Source organism: Anarhichas minor, unplaced genomic scaffold (genome assembly GCF_050575085.1).
Source record: "Anarhichas minor isolate MPS153535 unplaced genomic scaffold, ASM5057508v1 ptg000020l, whole genome shotgun sequence".
NCBI classification, from domain to species: domain Eukaryota; kingdom Metazoa; phylum Chordata; class Actinopteri; order Perciformes; family Anarhichadidae; genus Anarhichas; species Anarhichas minor.
The window spans coordinates 4,160,969-4,184,861 of NW_027466466.1; the positions used below are offsets into that span (position 1 = coordinate 4,160,969).

Consider the following 23,893-nt stretch of genomic DNA (forward strand, 5'->3'; position numbering starts at 1 on the left):
AGGGTATTCTGCAACAGTATAGGTTCTGGACTCATTCACACTGCCGCTAAGTCCAGAGCTTAACTTTCATGAGGACACTAGTTTTTTTTTACCCCCAACATGTAACATGCCATACATCACATGGTGAGGATGGCTTTTTAAAAGCTTCCATTCACACAGCACAGAATGCAAGCTTTAAAATACCCTAATCCATTCACAGAGAACTCACAGCCACCAATAGTAAGGCTTCAAGTCGCCTTTTTTCCATTCGTCAGTCAGAAAGGGGCTAATGTTGCCTGTCTCACTTGCAACATTGCATGAAACATACGGCAAGTTATGGATTACTACCTGGAATGTTGTCAACATGGATCATATTGTAAGGTCATAGGTTAGATCCCTGTAACAGTCAATGGCCTTAAGTCCGGTTGGTATATGCACTCGATAAAGAAAACAGATGCCACAGTCCAACTTCTCCTGGCTGGTTCTGGGCACTGCAAAGCCCTTCCAGAGAAATGACAGGAGGTGGTTATAAGGAGAGAATCACTCCTAATTACAGAGTGGGTAATGTGGTGATTGAAGTGCTATAATAAAACCTCCCAGGGGTGACATCGTATAGTACCACAGGGCCCTATCATTTCCTCTGAATTCTTCCACCAAGAAGTCAAACTAGCCCCTCTCCTTATACAGACTATGGACACAGACCATGTAGGTTAGTGGGTTAGTTTGAATGCTTTCCCCTACTCTTGGTGTACACTATCAGTTACCACCAGTTTCCAGGACAGAGAGATCAGAAAGAGAGAGAAGAGGATGCTGGAACTTTCATATATTATGTATAGGTAAATCATAAATTATTAATGGGTGAGAAATGTGGAGTTACAAAGTACATGCAGTGCTCAAAATTCAGCATTGTCAAAACACAAATTTGCTCACACAAATTTATAAGTACATGCTTTTGGGTAATTTCTCACCATCTCTATTGCCTCTATGCAGGCAAGCAAACGCCCTGAACGTCACAGCATTCACAGTGTTGTTGTTGTTGCCATTCTTATACGTAATGATGTATTTTAATAATAAAATAATTAACTAATATTTTTTGACGAAATTGTTTACTACCTATCAGGCCGTCTGTGACGTCACGACACACCCCTATATGGTAAGGAGACAGCTGTAGACTCGGATCGAGACGGATACGCTTCTCAACCAATGGGAGCAGACACTACTCCGGAGTGGAGAGCTGTGATTGGACACTGGAGGGATTATATATATGTATAGATATGCCTGACTGTTAAACCGTGGGGGCGGGACCATGGAGAAGCGCTGCCCGTCTATGTTGTTACAGATCTAAAAAACTGGACTAACAGAGTGTCTGCTTACGTTGCCCTTCGCATGGACTAATGTAAGTTATTTCGCACTTTCCTTTACCTTCGGGGGCGTAACGCGGAGTGAAAGGAGACGTAACAGTAGAATGGCATTGTAGTTTTTGCTCTTTTCTCGTTTCGTTTTGCCGAGAAGTTCTTTCAGGCCGAGTGGCACACGCGCTTTTCCAGCGCTGGTAACGGGCTGCTGGAAGTGGGCTGGAAGTGGGCTGCTGGTAACGTAGCGTTAGCCGCTGTTGTTGCTGCAATGTTTTGACATGCTGCCAACAACCAACGGTGTACGCAGCGAGCCTCGGCGTTTACTGTCATTGCAGCGAGGCCAGTTCACACAACAACATATAACACAGTTATACCCCGTTGCCGCTTTTGCTAGCCAGTGTCCGAGCCGAGAAATCGCCGTGTACGCTCGTGCGGAGAGAAAAACGGGGGACGGCAAAACCCCCCTTTTAAAGAAATGTGGCAATTGAACATGGCCGTGCACGTCGGCGAATGTACAGAACTAGTAACATTATTTTACAGACCTAAATCATAAATATAGTTGATCCCCTCTTTGATCAGATGTAGGTCCTACCCACATGCAAAACACGGTAAATACTGGCCCTGCTTTTAGTGCCACGTTTTCTTAGCGAAATAGCAACGTGTAGGTAGGGTACCGAGCAGCGTGAACACAAGCACAAAACTTGGAAGTGTTGTTTGGATGAAGTGCATCACGTGTAACGTGCGTGTCGAACGTCCCAGAAGTCCCGACATGGTTCGCGAAAGGTCTGAAGTCCTGTTTCTTCAGAAGTGTTTACCTCGAGATTAAGGGAGGCAATAATTGCCAGATTTATTGAATGACGTTTGGCGTAACAGTGTGTCCGTGCGAGAAATAACGTCATCATCGGGGCTCAATACCCCCCCCCCCCCCCCCCCGACTGACCGTTAGATAGCCGTGTCTAATCACTCCTCCTTTCTTCTCTGTTGACAGTTTTGTTTTATACGGAGGAAAAGTTTTCCAGCGTGGGGAAATTGTTCAAAAAAAGAGAAAGAAAGAAAGCTGCCTTCAACTCCACTGGCTCGGACAATTTGGCGACCTGGCTCCAATACTTGGGGGTCCCCTCTGCTACTGCACGAAGTGAAGGTTGATATGCCACATCTGGTAAGTGAGCATTTCACGAGCTTGGCTTTTTTTTTGTGTGTGACAGAAACGCACGAGACTCCGGCTAGCTTGTAATGTAATGAGCTAGCCGCAGCCTATGGGCAGCTTTTCTCTTTGTTTCCGCGCCATACCGCGTTTTACGTTCGGTCGAGGCCACATGCTCATTTCACACTGCACATCCATTTCGCTTTTAAATCGTGTTACACTGCAGCATCGTCCCGGTTATGTTTTTGTGCGTGGTGGTGGTGTTGCGGGCGGGTGCTTCCCTCCACATTCCACATTCCACATGTGTGTGTGTATATGCCTATCCCGTCTGCCTGCTGCTGCTGCGCCAAGGGCCAGTGCGCACCCCCCCCACTGCAAAACGTGATATGGAAAATCAACCTTACTGGAGGTTGTTAACATCGCTTTAAATGAATATCACTTCCAACTTTGTATGCAGAAGTGACAGGCGGATGGATGTGGTGATGTGGTTTCGTCCTGGAGGTTGTCAGTGTCTGATGTCGAGGAGGCTTGCTTCTGTTTGCAGGCGGGTGGGGTGGGGTGGGGGACGACGACGACGACAAAGGGACAGATCAGCGTGGAGCCGAGTGGAGTGGACCCGGACAGACTTCAGAAAGTGTAGTTGTGTGACTCTTAGGGGCCATGGATGTCCTGGACAGGATGTTGAATGTTTTTCTATTTGATTATATTCTGTGATCGCATCCTCCACAGTGTAATATCAGGTATTAGCAACTGTCAAGTCATCAAGAGTAAAAAATCCAGTGTTTAAAAAAAGGTATTGTGTTCGGTTTGATTGTTTGTACAGTTGACTCGTGGAATTTGTAGGGATGTGCCATTCGGTATCTGAAAAACATTTCTAATCCTAACACTCATCGTGGAAGCGTTATTTGTGTTGTGGCTTTTCAGCGTATGCGTTTCACTTTGAGGCTGACGTTTTTGAACAAACCCATCAGTGCCTCTTTAAGTCAGATTTTATATTTATTTGACTTTTATTGAAGTAGTGGCAGTATATTTAAGTATGGGCATAATGGATTTCTGTGAGTGTTTCCTCAGGCTGAGGGTGGTTCCCTTGGCTGAATAGAAATTAAACTGCACGTCAGTTATACTTTTGTGTGATGAGATTATTTATTTTATTTTCCCACATTCTCTGGGATTTTCTATTTGGACTTTTTTTAGCATAGCATAGCATAGCATGTAAAAATACTAATGCTGTTCTGTTTCTAGTGCTGAGCTGGAATTACAGGGACTGTTCCAGTCTCTCTTGTTGTTGTTTTTGTAGCATTGAATATGATGAAAGTCAATGTATCCTCCGTAAATTTGATGCAACTATGAGATTGGAAAGTTGATGTTTTGTGTATTTTAGTTCTGTTTGACACGTTGTTATTTTATTACTGGGTTGCTGCCCGCCTACACTGAGTAAACAGACCCTGCAATAACATGATTCACTGACCACTTACCTCCCACCGCTGTTGGCCCCAAACCCTTGAGAATCATGACTCTAGTAACACAGCCTTGTGTTTCTCAGCGCCATCCGCTCCAGCGAGAGAGACGTACATCATGCTCTGAAACCGCGGAGTCAGTCCACGGTTTATCACGGCTTTTTATGAATCTGGAAAAGAGCTGGGAGGTGTGGCGCTTTGAGTCCTGAGAGGGACAATCGCTGTGTCACATTGGCGCGGCGATTCCCTCAATCCAAAGGCTCCCTCCCACCCACCGATTTCCTCAGCGGTGTACAAAGGCTCCTTTTCTGTAATGAGGTGCTTAGTGGAGCACATTGTGCTCAGGAGGTTCGTACTCCGCTGAGTTACAGGCTGGTTGTAAAATGAGAACAGATGAATGGGGGCCTCAAGGTGCAGCACACTATTTTGAAACATAAGCTAGTTCCAGGCAATATGGAATGCATGTGTGCATACATGCGTGTACACACACACACACACACACAAACACGTTCGCACAAACTGTACCCACAGGTCTGCACACTTTGATGCAACGAGTTAAAGTTTTCCAGAGACTTTGTTCAGTTCACGGGGTTTAGAGTCAGTGCTGCTTATTTGCTTTTAAAGATGTTTGAGCAGGGACGTCTCACTGCAACACAATCGCTCGACTGATTGTATCATGCTGGCTACGGAAATTGATTTCAGGAGCAGACTTTAAAAGCAAAATGTGTTGTCTTACACAAGAGGAGTCTTTGCCCTGATATGGATTGACAGTTTTGTTTTTTTGTAAACTGAAAGGAGACTAGAAGGGGTGCAGCTAACAATTATTTTCACAATAGATTAACGGATTAATCTGGTGATCTCCACGAATTGATTATTAGTTTGGACTGGAAAAAACGCCTGTTTTGTTTAACCAACCATCAGTCCCGAAAACAACAACAGCAGAAACAGTTTACTATCGCAGAAGACAAAATCAATCAGCAGTTTGAGTTCAAACAGGAGAATCAAATCAATTGAGAATTAGCTAAGAGGTAAAAGAACCTCACGCAAATGTGTTTAAAATTTAATTATGATGCAAAAAGATAACTAAATGATATGCCAACCACAGATCTGTCCTGCTTACTGATTTGCATCATGAACCATAATGGGTTGAATATATTAAAGGGAGAGCTATCATGATATAAATAGTGTGGTGGTTTCTTTTTTTGATGGTAGACAAATTTATATTGCCTCACAGTATATACGTATATATTGCTTACTCGTTATACAGAACATGCTGGTTTTCCTTGTTGGCCCATAATACTGCTCAGCCTCAGCCTGTCCTTTTTAAGCATCGGGTGCAGGACGTGTAGCCTCTCCATGGGATCTGGTAGGTTATGGCAGATGGGCGACACTTCGTCTATCAACGAAGTGGAACGGCAGGCGATGATTGATTCGGGTGGATGTTGGTGTCGGTGGGTGATTTTTATTTATATTTGGCAAGCCGTGATGCCGCTTTGGCTAGGTGTTGTCCTGAATCAACACTGCTGTGGATGGGGCTGTGGATTTGTTCAGACAAATATTTGGATACTGATTCCAGTTTAATCTGCACTGCTGTCAGATTTAGATGATCCCTCGTCATAGGCTTAGCTGAAGGATGTTTTAAAGCAACTGGTAATGTAGAGGGACGTCCCGATCAAGTTTTAATTATTGGCCCTGATCCTGATCTGAGTCCTTTTTAATAATAATGTGTATGATGCTTCCATTCACTTCAACGATGATAAAATATGTATCTGACAGATTCAAAATAGGTACCTGTTGTTGTTGGTATTCACATAAGACTGAAGCATGTTAGCTGCTTTAGCATTAACTACTAAAAGAAAAATAACATCAGCTGTGAGCTTTTAAAATAACTTCTTATTAACATATAACACCGTTACAACCCTGTGTGTAAGCCTAATTTATTGATATGTGGTTAATGCAATATGAACTTGGAGAATGATGCACCTGAATTTGATTTGATCCAGTCGAGAGAAGATGTGTCATTATAGTACTGCCATACAATAACGTGAGATGAAGTAGAAGTAGAGTGACAATAGCAATACTCTACTTTCTTCCATCTTTTTTTCTTCTTTTGTTACAAGCTGCTGCAGTATTTCTGCTCTGCACCTCTGAGTTCTCCCGTCATCCAAACAGCTCAGTGCTCTCGTTGTCTTTTGCTCTTGAATTTTCCCCATTGTCCGTTAAACCACGGCGTTCGTACGGTACTAACCAGTTTCTCTTTTTGCTTATTTCAAACAAAACGCACCACTCCGCTAGTAAAGAGCTACCAGACAGACACCAGGTGTTCGCAGTGGCAAAATCTATAATGCTTTAATGAGCTGGCCAAAAGGTCGAATCCCCGTTGTGAGGAATACACCTGTAATAAAGAGAAGAAAATGTGTCTGCTTTGGGAAACTACATGTAAGGGATTACTCCATTTTTCATTTGTATTCCGTTATTCCAGCCTCCTCCTCTCCTCCGCCCTCTTTAATGTGGACGTGCTAAACAGGGGATAATGGATTCCTCATGAGAGGTAATTGTGCAGCTACAACATAAATATGATGGTGGCTCTGGTGGTGTGGCTGCTGCGATTAGGTCTCGTGTGAAGCCCCCGAAGGGCTCGGCGAGATGGATGTCAATAGCGGCTACCTTACAAGTATCGCTGAGCGCGTTGCCAGTGCTCAGGGTCGGACGTCTGAGTGACTGGTGGCGGTGGTGAACAACAACGCCATAGACCACAGAGATCAGTGTTCATGCAGCATGTTGTCTCTAGCACAATACAAACACCTCTTGTGTTAGATGGCAAAAATGTATTCCCCTTTGAAAATATAATAATTATGTTTTTTTTTGTTTTCTTTCAGTTGGGCAAGTGGGTCAGAAATGTACTTCCCCTATACAAATATTTTCATTAGCTGCATCATGTCTGTGTATAGTATTCATGCACTACGGCTTTCAACAGTATGTTTAATCCATGCAATCAATGCAATATGCGCAGGGTAAGTGAAATATTAAAGTCCAATTTAAATTGGCAGTAAGTCTATTGAATATTTGCCATTGTGACCAAGATATGCCTTCAAGCACCGATCCGAGCGTCAGCCCTTCATACAATGATCATCAGCATCCATGTTACCTGTTGTCTCAAGACACAGCACAGGCCCCACTTTTCTTTCAGCAGGACACACACGGGGCTTAACGTGAGCAAAGAGCGGCTTAAATGCTTAACGAGAGACTAGAATCACCGTCGGCCTGTCTTTGCAGAGGCTTGGGCTGCAGATCTGGATTCAGGTGACAGAAACTCATGCCAAGTTCTGAAATGAAAGAATCAAGCCCCTGCCACCCCTGATCCCACACAAATCGTGCTTTTAGAGGTTCATTATTTGTGTCATATTTTACGGTTTTAAATTGGCAGAATATTGTAATTCGCCCAACTGTGCTCCAGTAGGTAAAACTAAATATAGCCTAGGCATTTCTGAAAGCTTCCATAAAAGTCAGGAACATTGGTCGGTCACTCTTTGTCTCCCAGAGAAGTGCAATGAGACGTTTTGGTGAAAACAACATAAAACAACACCGCGTCACGAGGAAAAAAAGCTTTGAAATGTCACCGTCAAACACCATTTCCCATGTCACACCAACACAGGCCTTGAACAAGAAGCAATACAAGTCTGCCCGTATGTGTCTGAAAATGCACAGCTCAGTCATCGACTTTGATTTGGTTTAACTGGAACCGGACTACCAAACTCCACGCTGAAGACTTTTGCTTAAGCGGCCAAAAGTCTGTCAAAGCCAAAACTGCCTTCTGTGTTTCCGTTGATTTAAAATGAGGCTTTTTAATTAGACTGATCTGAGAGTTAACTTGGACGCGTTTTACTGCCTCGCTAAAAGCACGACCGGCTCTTTAAACCTGGGACAGGGAGAGTAAGCGTGTGTGTGTGTGTGTGTGTGTGCGTGTGTGTCGTGGACCTGCAGCAGTGCTGGTATTTGAAGAAGAGCGACCGACTGTCCTTGGCTCTAAACCGTCAGCCCACTGTGAGAAGAACGGCCTGTGACTTGGAGTTGCACAAACAACATTTTTGCGTTGTGACTATGAAGTGAAGCTGCACCAGTTTAATATTTTTTTAACGATGTGTCAAATAACTACGTGCGAACAGGAGACTCTGGAAAGTGTTGTTTCACATCTCTCAGCTCATTTCTTTGGTTTTACGGGCCCACGACCAGCCAGATGAAGGTTTTGCTTCGATCTCGCCGCTCTCATCGGCCTCGTTCCCAGCAGCAGCCATGCAGCTGTTTTCACTGTAAAAGCTCCTATAGACCAACTTTACATGAGTCAAGGGGGGGGTTAACTTGTCATGTGGTTGTGATTGTTTTTACCCTACCTACAATTAGGGATGCCCCTCAAAACTCAGTTCTCAACGGGAACCAGTCCTAGATGAGTAAAAACCCAGAGTGTCGATAGGGTCCGGAGTTTACGGTTCAGCTGTCGGTACTTTTAGAAGTTACGGAGTTAGATCTCCGCGGAAAACAGCACTGTCGCAAACCTCCTCTCTGTGTCACACACACACCGACTCGCGCAGTACAGTGCGAGGCACGCATCACGCATGGAGTTTGATCATCAGATTAGGTTAATAAATGAAAGCTAATCACTTTGCTAGTTGTTTAGCTGCGAATGTATTTAAAATATTTTTGGAACTGCTACTCAAGAAAGACTATTTGTTTACATAAAATAATAATAAAGCAATGCCGATTCTTTTCTTTAATCATTTGTCTTTTTCTTTTCTCACAAAATAATCAAAAAGAACCGCTCAGAGTATCAATAAGGAACCGATAAGCAGAATTGATAAGAGCACTGGTGTCGATGCCCATCCCTACCTACGTCTTGTGACTGTCATCTTTTGATGATGTTCTCCAAAAAGGGGGCGGCGACATGTCTGGACAGAGCAGCGAATGGCAGTGTGTGAAGGAAACCCTAAAACGCAAGCAAAATGCGATTCAGCTTCTCCTACTGCTCGCTCACTCTTTCTGCATCTGTCTGTGGAGGCCCAGCTTAAGGGGCTTACAGCGAGCTACTAACCCTTCTCAACCCCCCCCCTCCCATTTTCTGTTTCCTGGTGCTACTGGAGCCCAGAGAAGGAGAGGCAAGCCCACAGAGGCTGATTGGTTGTAACTGAACAGGCCCCCCGCATCAGGCTCCGCCCATCCCATCCTGTTTGTGGGGCAGTTAGTCATCCTAAAGTGTTGTGGACACAGCATGCACACACACGCTCCGAGTGCAGTTAAAGCTGACATGACGTCCTTTTGTTACTAATGACCTAAATATTTTGTGCCTCACCCACCGCCTTTCACTTCTCCTCTCTGCTTGCATTTTTGCGACGGGGTTAGGGTTAGCCGACAGGACGGAGCATGTTTTGGCCGAGAGCTAAAGCACTTTCACTCTCGCTCTCTCCCTCTTTGGCACAAATCCAGTCCTTGGACTTCAGAATTGAGGAAAAAAGAAAATGATATCAGACATTTAGTCATTGTGCAAATGTCTCTTTTTTTTCTTTTTCTTTTTTTAATCCCTTTGTCCACTTTTAAAAACTCAAAACTGTCTCTAAAATGGGTGAAAATGGGGAGGACGTCTATAGATCTGTTCGCACACCTTTTTTTATTTTCCTGTTTGTTTATATCATGTGCTGTAGTCGAGCTATACTTGATGGCTTTATGTCTGGTTTTGGATTTATAATTCTAGTCAGGTCTCAATAGAATTACTCACGTCTTTGAAAGGCTTCCTGAAACCTGGTTTCTTTATCCTCTTTGTCAATCTATTTTGAATTAGGAGAAGACTCCTCATGCTTTTATGTATTTTACCTTCCTTTGCATCCATCATTACAAATACAAAATTTATTGATTAATCCATTTTGCACCCGAGTGTTCCCGCTCTTTCTCTGTGTGTGTGTGTGTGTGTGTGTGTGTGTGTGTGTGTGTGGGCTGTACCCTCCTGCTCCTCTTTTTGGTGACCGTGTCATGCCCTCCTCAGTAGTGTCGTGTCCCCGTCCACTTTGCATTGTCAGGGAACACAGAAACGGTAGAAGAAGGCAGGAAAATAAGCCCAGTCCTGCTCGGATTCATATCCTTGCTGATTTAAAGGTTTTAGTGCTCGGATAAATGGTGTGATTGTTTCTGTGCGGAATACAGTCTGTGCATACTGTGCATACTGTGCATACTGTGCATACTGTGGCATTTGCAGTATGTACAGTAGTGTTACATAAAGGTTGAGCTCCATAATCTCTCATTCATTTCATCTCATTCCACAGTCAAAGTGATGTTAAACTCTGCAACGTTGATTATATTGTAAGTCAATAATATTGATGATACCGTTATTTCACGCCAAACAATAATATATATATATATATATATATATATATATATATATATATATATATATATATATATATATATATATATTATCCATTTAATTTAAATTTAAAAAATATTTTCAGGACCGTCTTGATGGAAATATAATACATTTTGTGGCTTGAATGTTATTTGGAATCAACTGAATACATTTGCCGGAGGAGAGTGGACATGCGGCTGCGTTGGTCTGATTTTCTTATGTTGATTTCGTCTTCTTTACTTCACCTCAGGTGGTCAAAGGAAGTTTTATTTGCATTCTTGTCCAGAGTTGAATTAAAACCCAGTGGTGTTAATGCAACCCAGCCTTTCCTGTTTTTTTGTTTTTGTTTGGTTACTAAATTGGTCTTAACTCTAAATCCTGGCAGCAGTAAAGTCTTAATTTGCCTTTTAAACGAAGCTCTGTCTCGATCTACGTTCTGTCTCTGCCTCATTTCCTCCAGTTGCCCTTCTTCCTCTCCTCCACCGCCAGCATTTCATGCTTGTTATTCGCTTTCTCTGCCCCCCCCTCCCTGTTTTTTCTTTTTTCTTTCTGCGTTTTTTTCCCTTGTTATGGTTTTTACTGTGTTGCTCCAAACCTTTTTTGTTTTTTACTTCTGCTGTGCGCTGTATTATGTAGCGTTTAAGACTATTTGCTTTTGGCAAGAACTGGGAAAGGTTTGGGTCAGATTTAGTTTTAGTGCGACGCTGATCGTGGCTTGCATATGCCCGAGGAGAAGGAGAACACACACTCGTACGTAGTCTCTCCAACTCTCTCTCTCTCCACACTCCACATGCACCCTGCACACTGCCTTGCCCTTCTGTCTAAATCATTGGGAAAATGACGCAACTTGAAGGGCCATAAAAGTATTTAATGTCTAGATGGTGTGTGTGTGTGTGTGTGTGTGTGTGTGTGTGTGTGTGTGTGTGTGTGTGTGTGTGTGTGTGTGTGTGTGTGTGTTGTATTGAAAATGTTAGATATCAGTGAGTCAGATTGGTGTTCCCTGTTTCTTGCTTCATGGTTGTTGTGAACTGCTGTTTTGTGTGAGTGGCTGACTGGTCTGCTGTTTTCATACACTGTAAAAAAAATTCTGTGTAATATACGGTAAATTACTGGCAGCTGTGGCTGCCAGAACTTCACCGTAAAAAATAAAGTGAGAACGTATAATACATCACGGTATATTTTTTTTGCAACCGTAGATTTCACAGTTAAGAACTGTGTTTTGTTTACGGTAAATTACTATAGAAAAACTGAGATTTCATAAACCTGTTTACAGTAATTTGCTTTAGAAATAACAGCATGTTATAAATGTGTTTACGGTAAATAACTGTATAAATAGCAACTATACTGTGAAGCTAATTACAGTTTTTCTCAGTAAAAAACAGTACAACTGTATGATACATTACGGCATTTTATTGAAAAATGCAACTTAACGGTAAATTACCGGCAGCTGTGGTTGCCAGAACTTTACCGTAAAAAATATAGTGACAATGTGTAAGACATCACGGTACAAAAATACGGTACAACGTAGAACGTAATACAATTGGTTGGCATAGATTTCAGTCAACTTCTGATTATTGTAAATTACAAAGGAAATATCAAATAAAGCATATTGTAAATCAAGGTACAGACCATCATTGATAAACCTTAAGAAACTAACATTCTCTGTGAAAAACAGGTTGAACTGATACAATATCTTTTACAATATACTCACAAAGCAGTGTTGAGATCTTGAAGAAACAGCATGTGTCCATATATATATGAAGGATAATCCATGACTAAACATGAAAAGATGAGCCACTTGCCCTGAGTTGATCAAGAGTAATGAGTCACTGAGTCCAGACTTGACTGAAGAGGGCACTCAACATGGTATAGAGTCTCACATGGACATGAAGTTCAGGAAGCTGGAACTTGAAGCGTGTATTTTCACCAGTTCTGCTTGAGGACTCGTATGTTGACCATCAGGTATTCACTGTGGACTGGAATGATCCTCTGCACCCAAAAACAGAAACAAGGCAAAGTTAGATTGATGCAGTGCTTCAACATGATGCCTACACAGAGAAACATTTACTGTCTTCTGCTGTTAAACTGAGCTCCAATGACCTAGAAGAAACCAGCACTTTATACTTAATAAAAAATAATAACTATCAGGTCGAATGGTAAAAAAACTACACATTTCAGCAATAAGGCATCATCAGCATGTGTTTAATTTCTGTCGACAGGCAGCCTAAATACACAGATGCCTCCAAACAATACACTGTGTGCACAATTATTAGGCAAGTTGTATTTTTGAGGATTCATTTTATTATTGAACAACTACAGTGCTCTCGGTCAATTCAAAATGTTAATAAACCTCAAACCTGAATATTTAATAAAGTAAAAGTGAGGTTTTGGCTTTCTTAGGAGAATATCTATGTGTGCACAATTATTGGGAAACTATTAGTGTGCACAATTATTATGCAACTAAATGAAAAATGTTCCCATCTCACTTGTTTATTTTCATCTGTTAAAGTGAGAATAATAAACAACTCAAAATTGACAAATAAACGTTATTGATATTTATTTTTTTAAATCAGTGACCAACATAGCCCCCCTTCTTTTCAATAACAGTAATAAGCCTTCCATTCATGGATTCTGTCACTTTCTTGATCTGTTGACGATCAACCACATCCTCCCAGGTGGACTGTTTTCGTTCACCTTAAATCTCCCGTTTAAGAAGGGCCCACAAGTTCTCAACAGGGTTTAGGTCAGGTGAGGAAGGGGGCCATGTCATTATTCTTTCATCTTTAACGCCTTTACTGGCTAGCCACGCAGTGGAGTGCTTGGATGCATGCAATGGAGCATTGTCCTACATAAAAATCATGGTCTTCTTGAAAGATGCAGACCTTTTCTTGTACCACTGCTTGAAGAAAGTGTCTTCTAAAAACTGGCAGTAGGTTTAGGAGTTGATTTTGAGTCCATCTTCAACCTGAAAAGGTCCAACTAGCTCATCTTTAATAATACCAGCCCATACCAGTACCCCACCTCCACCTTGCTGGCGTCTGAGTCGAAGTGGAACTCTGTGCCTGTTACTGATCCAGCCACGGGCCCATCCATCTGGACCGTCAAGAGTCACCCTCATCTCATCAGTCCATAAAACCTTTGAAAAATCTGTCTTCCGATATTTCTTGGCCCAGTCTTGATGTGTCTTGTTCAGAGGTGGTCGGGTTTCAGCCTTCCTTACCGTGGCCATGTCTCTGAGCACTGAACACCTTGTACTTCTGGGCACTCCAGGTAGGTTGCAGCTCTGGAATGTGACTACTGGAGGATAATGGGTTCCTGGTAGCTTCATGTTTGAGTCTTCTCAAATCTTTGGCAGTTAATTTGCATCTTTTTTTCTCAACACGTTTCTTGCAACCCTGTTGACTATTTGCAACAAAACGTTTGATGGTTCTGTGATCAAGCCTCAATATCTTAGCAATTTCAAGAGTGCTGCATCCCTCTGAAAGACTTTTTTTTTCTTTGAATTTTCAGTCAGTTAAATCTCTTTTTTGGCCCATTTTGCCTGAGGAAAAGAAGCTGCCTAATAAGTGTGCACACTAATAGTTGCCCAATAATTGTGCACATATAGATATTCTCCTAAGAAAGCCAAAACCTCACTTTTACTTTCTTAAATATTCAGGTTTGAGGTTTATTAATATTTTGGATTGACCGAGAGCTCTGTAGTTGTTCAATAAAATGAATCTTCAAAAATACAACTTGCCTACTAACTGTGCACACAGTGTAAAGACAATCATCATGTTTAATACAACCAGGGTATCTGCACATCTTATTAATTCCATCAATTCTACATTTTTTGCTTTTATTTTTTAAATTCAATGACTTTTAAATATCTCTAAATGCCATTACATTACTGTTGCAAAATAAATAGAGAAACTAGAATACAGTAAGCTGTATCCTGTTGTTGAGTTGTATTGCATTTGAATAACTGAGCTATTCAGTGTACAATAGCTAATATAACTGCCTTCTCATTAACAAAAATCAAACTGTATGGCGGAGACCCAGTTCAATAGGAAACAATGACCCCCAGCATTTACCATCAAATAAACATAAGAGTGCACTGTAGGGCCCACTTGGGTGCAAAGACACAGGTGCAAACCCCTTTTGGGTGGATTTTGGAAATATAGTTCACATGAGGATATGCCCTAGAATTAATGACATTTTACTGTTACGTGAAACGTAATGTAAGGAGGATATCAGTTCAGAGCACTAAAAACAAATAGTACTAATACAAAACTATATTCCAGTGGTTTCATCTATGTTTGCATAAAGCGGTTGGCTCGGACCGTGCACCTGAGGATGATTGATTGAGTGAAGTTTGAGTTGCACCTATCGCACTGCTTACCTCTAATTAGCCTTGACAAGACTGGCGTCTGAGTCATTGGGTCCATACTTGACTGAAGACAGGTGGGACAGAGTCTCATACAGACAGGGTATGCTTTTCAGGAAACTGGAACTTTAGGCAGGTGTTGTCATAATTTCTGCTTGAAGACTCACAAGTCAATCTGGTGTTCGCTGTGGGCTAGCATGATCCTCTCTACAGCCAGAAAAAAAGACAACATAGAAAACATTAACAATACTAACAATAATAATAACAGTAACAACACCACACCAATAATGTAACTTTATATAGCACTTACACTGTTGCAAAATGGTTCTCACATACTTCACACACAAAACAATCAAACTATAAAAACACAAAACATTAAAGAGGGTAAAACAGAACAAACTTACAAAGGGGTAAACAAAGAGTAGGGTAAAAGATTTCATAAAAAGGTCAAGCTACAAATATGATTCATGAATAAGAAATAGACATAATACAGTATGGTATGTCAATAAAGTCAAAATGAATTCACAGTATGTCAAAATAAGGTTATTCTGGCAAGAAGTTAAAATCACATTGGATTATGCAATGCCTAGTTTTATGCAGTGCTTAACATCAAGAATACATGCATACACTGTTTGAACATGAAATGGCTACACAGTGCTTACAAAAATAGAAGACCCTAAAGCCTTCTCTTGTTGAATGAACATACATTGAACTTTACAACAACTTACCACTGTTTATCCTTGACAAAACTTGTATGTATCCGATCATAAGGTTAGACTAGTAGGACAGCAAAGAGGGTGATGAGGTCCATCTGAAGTACAACCGCTGGTAGTCGTAATCGCACCTGAAAGAAAGAATAAAGAGAAAAAAGACAAGGGGTGGACATACATCCTCTTAAGTGAAAAATGAAATCATCTCAAGCATCAACTTTTACTCTTTTCAATGCAAATGTTGCAAATTAAAATGAAATGGCTAAATTCACAATCAAAAATAAAAACAGTTCCTGACCTGGTTTAGCACGTACCACATATTGTTATCCAGCAACAAAGGTTTGATTCCCGTTGGGCCATGTGCTGCAGATCATCCCCTCTCACTCCACTGTGGTTCCTGTCTCTCTACTTCTGCTGTCCAATAAAACACAAATGACAGAAAATCATCTTTAAAGTAAAAAAAACAACTGGTTGCTTTCAGAATCTTTTAGAATCTCACCGTTTTCCTGGTTCTCATCCAAGTTCACAACCACTCGAGTTTGAATGCAATGTCTGAAAGGTGGCAGGAGCAAATTAATTAAATGTTACAAGATAAGAGTAAATTGTCTTAATTTCCTGCACAAACTGCACTTGTACCAATAAAATTGTTCAGATATTTGTTAGACATGTGTACAATTTACTTACTTTAAAGGAAATTCTTCTTAGCAATGCAACCTGCCTTCAACCTAATCTGAAGTTTCACAAAAGCACTGAAACAAAGGCTCAAATTGTCTTCAGGGACAGCTTTATTACCTCGAATGCATGGATAGTAAAGAGGCTCTGTTCCTCCTTGTATCCTACCTACCCTGCTAGTGAATCTGAAAAGTTTGTTCTGGGAAGAAATAACAAGCTAAAATTGAATAACTCACTACATGTAATGCAAAATCTTCAAGAAGCAAATTGCTGGTTGCAATGTTCAGAATGTATAGAAGTCAGTCTTCCCCTCGAATTGTTTGACCTAACTGAAAGAACAGCCTCGAACAAAACATACTGTTGCTTTGACCTCATTGTTAAAGTTATCAGTAGGCATAAGTAATTTCACCTCGATGTACAATAAGCCAGTTCACATAAATTGGACAGAACCTGAACAATTGCTTATCAGAACAATGAAAATACCAAATAATATATATATATATACAAATACTGTTCTGAATGAACACAACCCAAACAAACTGCTTATAAAACCCAAAAGCTAACTGGAAACATTAAATAATACTTATCTGAATGTCAATGGTAAAACATTGACACCTTGAAGAGGACCTGCTTCCTATGTAGATATACAGGGCTCAGTCTGAACTCATGACAACCCAATTATTCTTAGTTTTAACACTAATGAAAATCTATATATGAATACTATATTCCATTACTGCCAATCAATTCTCCTCAATTCTACACACAGGTCCTTTAACAGTTCCGTTCGATAAGTCCGTCTCTAACATGTCTCTCTCCACTCATGATCACAGACATCCGCAATGAGGGTGAGGACTCTTGGGTTCACTGACAGTTGCTTCTTGTTTTTCTTGGTTTCAACTTTTGTGCCCTTCTCTGGATTGATGAGGAAGAAACACCTTTGTGAACACAAGAATTCATAATCAACCACTAAATACAGTGATTTGCTCGAAATGAAGAAATAAAAAAATATATACATTACTTTACCTCTGAAGGAACTCAAGTGTGGAGCCCAGAACAACAGGATAGTGGATATTGAGGCAGTAATAGCTTCCAAACATCAAACAGATGGCAGAAATGAAGTTTGGGATTTGGTCATTCACAACCTTGCCGTCGACACTTAGCATGAACTGCCTTGATGCATAGCAGGAGGTTCCTACAAAATAGACGTATAAGATAATTAACAGCAAACCAGCCATTACCATCCAAAAAAGTGGATCTGGATCTGGACCAGCAAACAACACCATTTTGAGCTGGCACAGGTGTTTGAAGAATAAACAACAATAACAGAATGAACAACAAATATGTATTCTTCAAAACCTTTTTAGCTCAAAATGCTGGTGTTTGCTGGTCCATTTCATTCATTTTGGAGTAGAAGAGTCCCAGTGAAGCCTCAGGAAAGAAGCTGATAGGTCAAACTTAATGGATCTATTACACCGTTATAGAGAAGAAAATACTACTGGGAAGAAACACAAGCATGACGGTGCATTTCATGCAATATTTCCTTACATTAATTACGGTTTCTTCAGTAAAAATAAATATCAACTTACCACATACAATGATGCATGGTGTCACAGGCAAGCTTTCCACTTCTACTTCTTTTGCCAGACATGTTTCTTCCACATAGTGGAAGAGGTTCTCCTCTTTTTCATCAAAATAGGAGAGAAGAAGGTGCACCATATCCTTCACATCTTCTGAGCAGCCCTCCAACTGTCCTCGTAGAATTTCCAGCTTTGTGACAGCCTGCAAAACTCGTTTGTTCCTGTCTGCACATTTGTTTCTTAGGAAGTCCAGAAGCCGTTTTCCCTTTTTTTCTACACTGGTGAGGAAAGTCTCTTTTATTGATACCCCAGTGAGCTCTTGGAAGTGGACTATCATGCCAATCTCCTTGAACAAAAGAGGCCATTCCTCCATGAGGCAATGCAGATCTGTTCCCTTGTTTATGTCTTTTCGTTGAGAATACTGCACTTCATCAGAGTTTTTACCTCGTCTGGGCTTATGTTTGTCTGTTCACTCAACACCTTCATTTTGTCTTTCTTCTGCTGTTGGCTTTCTGGTGTCTCACTCATTGGCATGAATTTCATGTCCCACTTTATGCAGCCATATGTGTCCTGAACAGCTGCCCTTTGTTCAGCTGGGATTTCTTTGGTATCATACTCATCTGACCCATTTTTGCGCTTCAATATCCTTGGTGTTGAAGACCTCTTTGCATTTTCAATTCGGACTTGTAACTGCTTGACCAGTGAGTGATATCCTGGCCCCACCACATCACCTTCAATTACATCTTGCAGTGACAGTGGATACTTGGCAACCATTTTTTTGGCCACTTCTGTGGAGGCTTGTTTACTGGGAGAAGCACAGGCATTCATCATCTCAGAAGCGACAATCCGGATCATTTCTCTCCGTAACCGTGGACTTGGCCTTTTCCCCCTTTCCAAACACTGCATCAAGGCTTCAGGTAACCTTCTCCATGGAATCTGGAAGCTGTCAACCCAATCTGCAGCAGCAATCTGGCAGCTGGGCGAGGGGGACGGAGAGAATGAAGAACACAAAGAGGAAGCTGGAGAGGTTAATCCTGACTGGTTGTAGATTTTAGTGCTCTGCGCTGTAAAACAAAAATGATGAAATTACCAAAATGTATTGAATGTTTTATTCTTGGTTATGTTTAAAAATATATGTTGTTGAAATGTACTGACTGGTTTGTTTCCAAGCAGCCACTAATTTTCTTGCTTGAATTGGTCTCAAGGCTGAAAGCAGATCGCCTTCCTGGATGAGGTGAAAATCCTCAGGGGTCTCCACCCCCAACAATTGTAGTGTCTCATCTAAAGTATTTAGAATTGAGGTTGGGAGGTCTGGCAACACCTTAGTAATGGCACAACGTATGTCGCTTTGGTCTTCATCGTCCATTTCTGAATATGAAAGAGTGAAGAAAGCTCAGTTAACACCAAAATGACAGCATCCATTAGTGTGACAACACACTGTGTTTCAATGGGACCACTCGGTATCCATCCTTCATGTAAGATGGCAATGGATAGAAATCCATCAAGTCACTCATGCTCAGACACTACATCTTTTCATTGTCCTTCCTAACTGAGTACAGATGGTACTGAGGAAGGAATTCTGTTATGTACATTGACACCAGAAAATGAACAGTGTCATTTTTTTATCAAAATAAGCACAAGTTCACTAAACTCCATGGAGTACATGTTTCCGGTGACAAGGAATTGTCCTTTCTTGTATGATGTTCCCTTATAGAGCATTTCAACTGTGATCTTTGTGTTGGTCTCACTGATGCCAAATCGTCTGACTGCATCTTGAATGGCTTTGCTGTATAGTACTGTGTAAAATGGAGTACAATCTTTAACTTGCAAGACAGCTCGACCCATTGATCCTGCTGAAAGACAAGCCTGCAACATCTGATGTCTTTCAGAGAGAGTAAGGCAGATGTTTTTGAAATTCTTCAAATTTCTTGCACATCTCTTAAAATAACTGTGCTTACTTTCAAAGCGCATTGTCCATAGTCTGATCAAGGGCCCAAATTTCAGAGTCAGTGCTGGGTAATGACGTAAGTAGTGATGATTTGGTTTCAGGTTACTTTCTGGGAATAGAGTTTTTCTTGACTCTAAATATTCTTGAATAAGAACATCAAGATATGCAACTTGAGGCACAGATATTTTCTGAGCACATATCATGTCTACAATATTTTTGAGCTGCAGAGTCAACTGCCACACGTCATCTGCTGTATCTTTCACTCTGTCACCAATTATGAGAGGCAGGAGTCTTAGAAGATTCCAATTCTGTATGGCCTGTCCTGAGAGTTTAGCTGCTTGTGGCCTGACCTCACATGGCTTTGTAGAAGCATCAGAGCCGCAGTATTTGAACTGCTTAATGCGCCGATTCAGAGCGGAGTAAGTGAGCCATTTTTTTTTCTTTATGAAATACTTAAGATACAGCGCAACGTCATAAGACAAAACTCCCTCGAAGATGTCATGTCCTAGGCAAGGTGGCAAACCTGGCTGACAGACATTAAAGTATTTCAAAGAATTGAATACTGACTTGAACTTTACTCCTTCCACATCTAGTTTATCTTCGGTCTGGAGGCGATCAACAGCAGAGTTGTAGCTGCCAATGGTGCGCTCTGGTCCGTACAGATTTGGATCGTCACCCTGAAATTCAGATCGGGTTATTAGGCAGTACCTACAGAAATATTGCGAGCGACTGAAATTTTCAGTGAAGCCACCAATGCCATGAGAGCCCAAATTATCTCCTGCAATGCAATACAAGGTTCCTTTGACTACTGTTTCATCTGATACTACGATCCCGTTCTCCTCCAAATCCTTCAAGTCTGTTAGTAATTCAGAGAACACCTTAGCATGCCCAAATGTTTTGAAATCTTTCTCTCTACACAATAAAACAAGTGACATGTGGTTTGTGTCAGACCTTACATGAACTGGCAAATTAGCATCAGATACATAGACAGCTAATACTTTATGTCTGGTCTTTGCAGAGCCTAAAGGGTTAACAACTTCAAAAGCATCCTGGTATAGTACTAGCTTGAAGCATGATGGATTTTGACCAAAGAAATCATTGGATTTGAATATCTGACCATCACTAATGTCACTTAGAACATCTGACTCTGAGGGAAACTCAGTTGAGTGCTCTCCTGACACACAGTTCTTCCAAAGATCAGATTCCAACAAACATTTTAAAGTCTCTTTTACAAGCACATAATATGCAAACCTATCAGTCCTGTTCTCATCTCGTCCTAAAAATATTTTCTCAGGCTCCACATAGTTGAATCCTTTTTTGATTGAGCTCTTGAGTAAGCTGTCCTCATTGGCCCTCTATGACATGCAGAGAAAAGATCAAATCCCCTGACAGACTCACACACTTTGGTGATGTCCTCATCTGATAATGGTGTGTAATTTTTAAGAAGTGAAGTTAGTTTATTTAAAGTATATGTCTGACCCAACTCATGTATGTTTTGCATCTCCTCAACAATGTTCTGTATGGTCGAAGCAGGTAGTAGAAACTGTCCCTGCAATTTCAAGTAGAATAAACTGACGTTTCTGAGAAAAAGATCACTGAAGTTTTCAGAAATATCCATATCACCTTCATCTGTGCCTGTCTCTGTGACATTATCTGACTCATGCACGTGAGGGCCACAGTCATGTGATTCATCTGGAACAGCTGATGACTGAGGAGAAGCAGATTCTCTGTACATGTCACTAATACTGCTGTCTGCTAAATCTTTGTGTTTCCGTGACATGTGGGCGGTAAATGAAGATCTGACCGTGAAAACATTTTTGCATCCACTCACTGGACAAGTCACGGCGCGTCCTTCCACAAGATGCTCCTTCAAATGAGCTACTAGCTCTTTAGTGTCTGGACACGTGCGTTCACATAACGCCATAGCGCATTTATAAGCGGTAACGTTAACAGCCATCCCAACAGTAACGTTAGCTGTAGCTGATTCGTTAACGTTATGCCTCCGGTAGAAATGAGCCTTAAATGCTCCATATCTAACAAATGTCTGCTTGCAACCGGCTTCAAAGCACTTAAATAAACAACGTGGTTAATTTCGATGAAGTTTGCAGTGAAGCACATAACCCCTCGAAGTTTTAACTGACTTGCCACAGAAATTACAACTAAACATTTTCGTAGCCAACCTTTGGTAAAGTAAGCTAGCTAATGTTCAACACAGAAAGCCATAACCCACGTTATATCATAGAAAAGTAAACTCTCTCAACTCATTAGATAGACACAAAGCTGCAGAAAACAAAGCCTCAAATTCAAATTTAACGTTAGCTAGACCGACCGTTGCTTTTTTAAAAATTAATGTGTTGGTCTGATCACTGCCGCCTCTCTGTCTGTCTCTCTCTCTCTCTCTCTTTCTCTCTCCCTCTCTCTTTCTGTCTCTTTCTCTCTTTCTCTCTCCCTCTGACTGTCTCTTCCTCTCTCTCTGTCTGTCTTTTTCTCTCTATCTCTTTCTCTCTCTCTCTGTCTGTCTCTTTCTCTCTCTGTCTGTCAAGTCAAGATAAATTGTGGTTTTAAGGAATCTTGAAACCGTGAAACTGTACATGCCATGTCTGTGTATAATTTGAATGTGAAAGTAGTGACAGTGAGTCCACAGAGGACATTGACCTTATCATGAACTACCTGTGTTCTCACCACATTTGGTCAGGTTATTCACTGAGACAGGCACCTGTTGGTCTTAAAGTGTCATGGGGGAATCTCGAAACAGTAAAACAGTTTAGGCATGAACATATAGGGTGCCACACACATTAGGAATAGATGTCACAGGGTGCCTTGAAACTGTTGTGAGATCTGCACCTGCAATGTTACAAAATACTAACCAACAGAGATCAAAAGAGGGGTGGGTGAGGGGTGAGATGCAACTTATGCTCTGCAAAAAAGGATTACAAAACAAGGAGAACTTATGGAAGGTTACTCTCTACTGCTTTGAATAAGCAGACTAGTTTACAACTAGCACTTATTGTTTTGTTTGTTGGTTAAATATTATTTCTGACTGTTGAAATAGTGACAAAATGTCTTTCAAAAATTACAGTGTTGGGCTTCAAATTTAGCTTATGGTATATTTCCATTATTAGCACAATGGTTCGTACATTTAACCGTGACAAAATGTATTTCTTTTTACTAATAGTAACTGCAAAAACTGCAGTGTTATATTTTATATATTATAGTGTATTTACAAAAACAGCACAATGGTTAGTGCATTTAACCTTGACAAAATGTCTTTTTTACAAATAATGAATGCAAGCAGCATTGACCGGGCCCTCGCACCTTCACACACGTCGAGGGTACTAGCAGGACTCTAGTTGCCGCGGCCGTGCATTTCTGTGAACATGAGACACTGCGTGCACGAGTTAGACAATATTTCCTGCGTGTACCAGTGGCGTAGCAAGATCATTTTGCCAGGTCTTAAGCCTCCAATGTTTTGAGTTCAGCTCTGAATACAATCATAAATGTAAGTCTGTAATGATCGACAAAAAAAAGAATGTTTTTTGAATGCTCTTCAGTGTTTGTAACATAAAAGACTGTCAAAGTAAATGCAGGTGTCCAAACCGACTGTTTGTTTGTGGTGCAGCTAGCTCTGACAATCACTGCTGAGCGGAAAGAGTCGAGGAGAAATGGCAGAATGTATAGTTCCATGTGGAAAAAAACAAACCGAAAGGTGATCCCATGTGGTCTAATCTATATCATGAATTACGTTAACGTGACTTCAGACGGGGCCGCTCCGTAGGTCTGCTAACGCCACTGGACACGCTGCTCGCTAATCGCTCCAATAACAGCTGCTTCCTCCGCAGAAATGCAGACTTTAACTGAACAGCTGCTAGTAAAGACAACGTGGGTGTTTATGTCATCGTTTCTAAACTTATGCGTTTACGACTATCCACAAGAAGAGGTAACTCCGGAGTTTTCGGTGCTTTGAAAACTCCGGCGTAGATCTGCGTCACATCCTATTACGTCGCTGTCAAGCGCCTTTCCCTGCAGGTGGCGAATCATGATTTGCAGTCCCCCGCCCTCGGTAAACTATCAATGGATAAATCCCAAAAAAGAAAATAGAGAGTTAAATTCTGCGTGGACATATTCGCTTTCACTGCCAATGATGCTGGCTTACCTGTATGCTTGAAATGTGCAAAAAATGTAATGTTGAAAGACACTTCCAGAACAAGCACACAGCATTTGCTGAAAAGTATCAGGCTGGAGATGAGCTCTCTTCATAAGAGTTTGATATTGTTATAACAGGTAAAATAGCAATAAA

At 41.2% G+C, this 23,893-nt stretch overlaps 2 protein-coding genes across 8 annotated transcripts in view; one reads left to right on the top strand and one right to left on the bottom strand.

The window, feature by feature from the left end:
- Positions 1 to 1,263: 1,263 nt before the first annotated feature.
- Positions 1,264 to 23,893, top strand: part of LOC142954445 (vitamin D3 receptor A) — an 85,525-nt gene continuing 62,895 nt past the window's right edge. For both annotated transcript variants that reach the window (XM_076095459.1, XM_076095460.1), the window contains exons 1-2: positions 1,264 to 1,375; positions 2,323 to 2,493. In XM_076095459.1, the coding sequence (XP_075951574.1) occupies positions 2,482 to 2,493 (12 nt within the window). In that variant the 5' untranslated portion in view covers positions 1,264 to 1,375; positions 2,323 to 2,481. The remainder of the gene's footprint in view (positions 1,376 to 2,322; positions 2,494 to 23,893) is intronic.
- On the bottom strand, positions 11,716 to 21,015 carry LOC142954433 (uncharacterized). Of its 6 annotated transcripts, none has more exons than XM_076095442.1 (11): positions 20,995 to 21,015; positions 20,164 to 20,273; positions 18,804 to 19,016; positions 17,658 to 18,712; positions 17,095 to 17,263; positions 16,084 to 17,006; positions 15,899 to 15,951; positions 15,698 to 15,810; positions 15,418 to 15,533; positions 14,705 to 14,896; positions 11,716 to 12,312 (listed from the first exon to the last, which is right to left on the bottom strand). In XM_076095442.1, exons 3-4 carry the CDS (start codon positions 19,012 to 19,014, stop codon positions 18,048 to 18,050), a joined length of 876 nt encoding a protein of 291 aa, XP_075951557.1. In that variant the 5' UTR covers positions 19,015 to 19,016; positions 20,164 to 20,273; positions 20,995 to 21,015; the 3' UTR covers positions 11,716 to 12,312; positions 14,705 to 14,896; positions 15,418 to 15,533; positions 15,698 to 15,810; positions 15,899 to 15,951; positions 16,084 to 17,006; positions 17,095 to 17,263; positions 17,658 to 18,047. The 6 variants fall into 6 exon arrangements, with proteins under 6 accessions (XP_075951557.1, XP_075951558.1, XP_075951556.1 ...); XM_076095443.1 differs by having other exon boundaries at positions 15,698 to 15,813; XM_076095441.1 differs by having other exon boundaries at positions 15,698 to 15,951.